Source organism: Telopea speciosissima, unplaced genomic scaffold (genome assembly GCF_018873765.1).
Source record: "Telopea speciosissima isolate NSW1024214 ecotype Mountain lineage unplaced genomic scaffold, Tspe_v1 Tspe_v1.0189, whole genome shotgun sequence".
NCBI classification, from domain to species: Eukaryota; Viridiplantae; Streptophyta; class Magnoliopsida; order Proteales; family Proteaceae; genus Telopea; species Telopea speciosissima.
In genome coordinates, this window is record NW_025317525.1 from 48076 (window position 1) to 54156 (window position 6081).

At 42.2% G+C, this 6081-nt stretch overlaps 1 protein-coding gene across 1 annotated transcript; it reads left to right on the top strand.

Moving 5' to 3' along the window:
* The first annotated feature begins 3170 nt into the window (after positions 1 to 3170).
* LOC122647825 lies at positions 3171 to 4403 on the top strand. Its single transcript, XM_043841129.1, has 3 exons — positions 3171 to 3411; positions 3524 to 3869; positions 3992 to 4403. Exons 1-3 carry the CDS (start codon positions 3171 to 3173, stop codon positions 4401 to 4403), a joined length of 999 nt encoding a protein of 332 aa, XP_043697064.1.
* The last annotated feature ends 1678 nt before the right edge of the window (positions 4404 to 6081 follow it).

Consider the following 6081-nt stretch of genomic DNA (forward strand, 5'->3'; position numbering starts at 1 on the left):
ATGAACATATGCCAAAATAGGTATCGATTCGTAGGTCACAACCCTCAACATCGCATCCACACGTCTAATAAGAGATAAGGACACTTTTTAGAAAATACCAAACTCGAAAAAGCATAGAAATGCCCCAAAAATAACCCCAAACGACCCACCTGGTCTAGTTTAAATCGAAAATGAACATATGCCGAAATAGGTATCGATTCGAAGGTCACGACCCTCAACATCGCATCCACACGTCTAATAAGAGATAAGGACACTTTTCAGTAAATCCCAAACCCAAAAAAGTACAAAAATGCCCCCAAATAACCCCAAACGACCCACCCGGTCTGGTTTAAACAAAAAATGAACATATGCCAAAATAGGTATCGATTCGAAGGTCATGATCCTCAACATCGCATCCACACGTCTAATAAGAGATAAGGACACATTTTAGAAAATACCAAACCCAAAAAAGTACAAAAAAGCCCCGAAATCACCCCAAATGACCCACCAAGTCTGGTATAAACCGAAAATAAACATATGTCAAAATAGGTATCAATTTGAAGGTCACGATCTCAACATCACTTTCACTCGTCTAATAAGAGATAAGAACACCTTTGAGAGAATCCCAAACCCAAAAAAGTACAGAAATGCCCCAAAATACCCCCAAGCGACCCATCCGGTCTGCTTTACACCGAAAATGAACATATGTCAAAATAGGTATCAATTCGAAGGTCACGACCCTCAACATCATATGCACACGTCTAATAAGAGATAAGGACACTTTTTAGAAAATCCCAAACCCAAAAAAGTACAGAAATGCCTCTAAATAACCCTAAACAACCCACCCAGTCTGATTTAAACAAAAAATTGAACATATGCCAAAATAGGTATTGATTCGAAGGTCACGATCCTCAATATCGCATCCACACGTCTAATAAGAGCTAAGGACACTTTTTAGAAAATACCAAACCCAAAAAAGTATAGAAATGCCCCGAAATAAACACAAACGACCCACCCGATTTGGTTTAAACTGAAAATGAATATATGTCGAAATATGTATCGATTCGAAGGTCACGACCCCAACATCGCTTCCACTCGTCTAATAAGTGATATGGACACTTTTTAGAGAATCCCAAACACAAAAAAGTATAGAACTGCCCCCGAATAACCCCAAATGACCCACCCAGTCTGGTTTAAACCGAAAATGAACATATGTCAAAATAGGTATCGATTCAAAGGTCTCGACTCTCAACATCGCATCCACACGTCTAATAAGAGATAAAGACACTTTTTGGAAAATCCATAGTCCATAAAAGTATAGAAATGCCCCCAAATAACCCCAAAAGACCCACCCTGTCTGGTTTAAATCGAAAATGAACATATGTCGAAATAGGTATCGGTTCGAAGGTCACGACCTCAACCTCGCTTCCATTCTTCTAATAAGAAATAAGGACACCTTTTAGAGAATCCCAAACCCAAAAAAGTGCAGAAATACCCCCAAATAACCCCAAACGACCCACCCGGTCTGGTTTAAATCGAAAATAAATATATATCGAAATAGGTATCGATTCAAAAGTAACGGCCCGCATCATCGCATCCACACGTATAATAAGAGAGAAGGACAATTTTTAGAAAATCCCAAGCCCAAAAAGTCCAAAAATGCCCCAAATAACACCAAACGATGCACCCGGTCTGGTTTAAACCGAAAATGAACATATGCCAAAATAGGTTTCGATTCGAAGGTCATGATCCTCAACATCGCATCCACACGTCTAATAATAGATAAGGACACTTTTTAGAAAATACCAAACCCGAAAAAGTACAGAAATGCCCCCAAATAACCCCAAACGACCCACCCGGTTTGGTTTAAACCTAAAATGATGGTTTGTGCGTGGAGGTTACTGCCAAGAAAGAGCTGCCGTTGTCCATTCCAGTTTATGGTGATGATGGTTTTGCCTTCAATCAACGTGTGGTTTATGATTGGAAACCCCCCTTTGTATGCATTGCAAGGTTTTTGGGCATGTGGTTGATACATGTAAGTTTGGCAGCTGGAATTTTAACCAGAAAATTTTGAAAACCAAGCAAGAATGGCTGGTGAAGGGTGCTTCCGGAAAAGATGATGGTCCTTTGGCCGGATCTGAGGCTATTTTGCCGGCCGAGCAGCCTGGAAATGGAAATTCAAATTTGAATTTGGATCCCCCAAGATTTCGCAAGAATAAAGGAAAAGAAGATCTCAAGGCCTTGAGTCGGGGTGCAAATTTTGGCAAGAAGATTTTGAAGAAATCTGAGTCAATCCTTGATGGACATTCTAGTGCTAAGGAAGTTTCTCAATCCAATGCTTTTGCCGTGTTGGAACATCTTACGGAGGAGGTGCATTACGATCCTGATGATATGATGCTGGATCCGGATTCTTGTGCCATTCTTTTAGGAAATGATCTCTTTGAGGAAGCAGATAAAGAAGAGGAGGATTCTATCCACCAACCGTTAGCAATTCTTCCTAGATTGGGAGAGGAGGGGATTGGAGGACTTTCCTTGGTTAATCAAGAGAATAATCAGCTTGGCGGATTTGATGGAGATGTTATAGAGAAAATCCCACAATCAAGTGCTGCTGGCCAGATTTCAAATTCAAATATTGACACCTACCATATTGAGAAGACACCTAATACGTCTTGCATGGAAGCTGAAGATTTTAATGGGGCAGATTCTCGTCCATCTAGGGGGGAGCTGGCTTTGACAAATTTGGAAGAATCTAGCTCAAGGCTGTCTCCATTGGGGAGGAAAGTGGTTGAACCTGATTCGCTAAAGGAAGGTACCAGCTTAGAAGGGAATGAAAGTGGTGAAGAGTTGCTGTCTTTGAAAGGCAAAGGTTCAGGCCTGGCCAATAAAACTTCAGCAAATTTTGAAAGATTGAAGAGGGTGGCAGCAGAGAACCGAGCCAGCCAAGGGCCCTTGGATAGAGGTATGGGTTTTTCTGGTTCTCTTAGTTCTTCTTTATTGGGCCGGCCCAGTGGTAGAAGCACAAAATTCATGCCTCAACGAATTCCTGTAAAGGAAGGGGTGGGTTTGAGAGGAGAGGGACCGAGTAAGGGTGGGGCTGGTTTACCACACCATCAGCCTAGATGAATTGTATCTCTTGGAATGTGAGGGGTATGAATGCCCCTACTACAAGACTTGGAGTTAAAAAGGTGATTATGGATAATTATGCAAAATTAGCCATTCTTCTGGAGACTAAGGTGAAAGTGGAGAATTGTGCTACTACTTTTGATTCTTTCCTTTCTAATTGGAGGTATTTACATAATGGTGCTGCAGATTCGACTGTTCGGATTTGGTTGGGTTGGGATGCAACTGTTTTTAGAGTTGAGGAAATTGAAAAATCCTCTCAATTTATTCATGCTAAAGTGACCACCTTGGGGACTTCTCTCAGTTTTTTGTGTACTGCTGTTTATGCTTCTAATTCGATGAAAATTAGAAGGGAGTTGTGGAGGGATGCTACTTCTTTTGCTAGCAATATTTCAATTCCCTGGATTGTTCTCGGGGATTTTAGTGCGGATTGGAGGGGATCCTATCCGCCAAGAGGCTACTGAGGACCTTACTTCCTTCATTTATGACTCGGACCTTGTTGATTTAAAGTGGAAAGGGGAGCTTTTTACTTGGAATAATAGGCAAGAGGGAAGTTCTCGGGTTTGCTGTAAATTGGATAGGGCTTTGGTAAATTTGCATTGGATGGATACTCTTAGATCTTCTGAAGCTACTTTCCTTCCCCCGGGGCTGTCGGATCATTCTCTGGCAGTGGTTTCAATCCTAGGGAGGATGAATTTTGGCCCAAAACTCTTCCGGTTCTTTGAGGCTTGGATTGGTAGAGAGGGCTTTGAGGAAGTGGTTACTAGAGGGTGGGACTGCCTAGTGAATATGAAGCTCAATCCTATGCTCCGCTTTGCTGCCCATCTCAAGAATGTCAAAGCTGAACTTAAGAAGTGGAATAAAGACAGCATTGGTGATGTTTTCCTTGCAGTCAAGAACGCCATGCGGAGTTGACCCATATTCAGGTAAATCTTACTGCCCAACCAAATGATTCAAACTTGGTTAATTTAGAGTCGGAAGCCAAAAAGAAGCTTTGGGAAGCCCTAAGCATTGAAGAAAAATTCCTAAAGGAGAAGTCAAGAGTGAGGAATATTCAGCTAGGAGATGGGAATAATAGTTTTTTCCACAAGTCCACGGTGTGCAGGCAAAACAGAAACCATATTTTGGAAGTGCATAATGAGGAGAATGAGGTCATAAAGGAGCCTAATCTTATTAAAGAGGAGGCTGTTTCCTTTTACATGAATCTTTTTGGAGCTAATGCAAATGATGCTGGTTTTTTCCCTGAGTCTATTCCTTTGCAGAATGGCTTGAACCTTGAGCAGCAAAATGGTCTTATTGGATAGGTTTCTAACAAGGAAATCAGGGAAGTGGTTTTTGCTTTGAAGAACTCCAAAGCCCTGGGGCCGGGTGGGTTTGGGGCAGCTTTCTTTAAGCACTCTTGGGAAATTGTTGGAGAGGATCTCTCGCTGGCTATTAAATGGTTTTTCTCTAAGTCCATTATGCCTAGTTCCATTAATGCCACTTTCATCAGTCTCGTCCCGAAGACTGAAGCTACCTCCTCTTTTGCAGGGTATAGACCTATAGCTCTTTGCAATCTTCTCTACAAAATTATTACAAAGATTTTATCTAATAGGCTGCAAGGAGTCATTGGGAAAGTGGTTAGTGATAACCAATCTACCTTCATCAAGGGGCGTTCTATTGTGGATAATATCCTTGTTTGTCATGATGTGGTTAGGGGCATTGAGCAGAAAGAGACATCTCCTACGGCAGTGCTGAAAATTTTTTTTTTGATAAGTTAAGGCCTATGACTCCCTTAGTAGGAAGTTCCTCTTTGAGATTATGGAAAGGATGGGTTTTCCAAGCAAGTTCATTCGGTGGGTGAAGGCGTGTGTTGACACTCCTTGCTTCTCGATTCTTCTTAATGGGAGTCCTATAGGTTATTTTAGAGGAAAGAGAGGAATAAGGCAGGGTGATCCTCTTTCCCCTTATCTGTTCACCATTGCTATGGAAGGCTTCTCTGCTTTGATGAGAAAGTTGGACTCTGAAGGTCGGATCAACTTGCTCCCTAGATGCAGAAGTTCCCGGCTGTCGCATATTATTTTTGCAGATGATTTGATGATCTTTGTGAAGGCTGTCCCTGATTCTATTTCGGCCTGTTTGGGGGCTCTGGCTGATTTTCACACCTATTCTGGGTTGAAACTCAACAGGGCTAAGTCCTCTATTATTTTAGGGGGCCTTACTCAAACGGCCAGGCTGCAACTCTTGGAATTAACGAATTTTGTGGACACTAAGCTGCCCATTCGGTATCTTGGTGTCCCCCTTATTTATCGCAAGCTCTCTTTGGCAGATTGTTCTGCTATCCTTGATTTGGTGAGACAAAGGTTGGATGGTTGGAAAGCTCGCTTCTTATCCTTTGCTGGCCGGCTGTAGCTTCTTAGCTCTGTTCTCCAGGGGTGCTATATTTACTGGTCGGGTATTTTTGCTTTACCTGGTGGAGTCAAGCAGAAGCTGGAATCCATGTTCTCTAACTTCCTTTGGACGGGTCCTTCCTTGGAACGAAAGGTACACTATGTTTCTTGGGATAAAATTTGCAAACCTAAAAATGAAGGGGGGCTAGGTATAGGAAGAATTTCAGATATGAATACTGCGGGTATCTTAAAGCAAGTTTGGTGGATTGCTTCTAAAAAGGACAGCCTTTGGGTTAGGTGGGTCTATTCTCGCTACTTAAAAAATGATTCCATTTGGACTGTGAGAATCTCCCAAAACTATTCTTGGGTCTGGTGCAAAATTCTCAAGTATAGGGACTTGGTTGAACCCCATACTCACCATATTATCGGATCTGGCCACTCTACAAGGCTGTGGCTTGATAAATGGCATCCGCAAGGGGTTTTATTAAAGAAATTTGGGGACCGTATCAGATATGATGCGGGTTCTCACCGTATGGCCATGGTTTCAGACATTATTAGATAGGGTGCCTGGCACCCGACCTCTCATGGCTCCTTTGACTTGATCAGTGTTTGG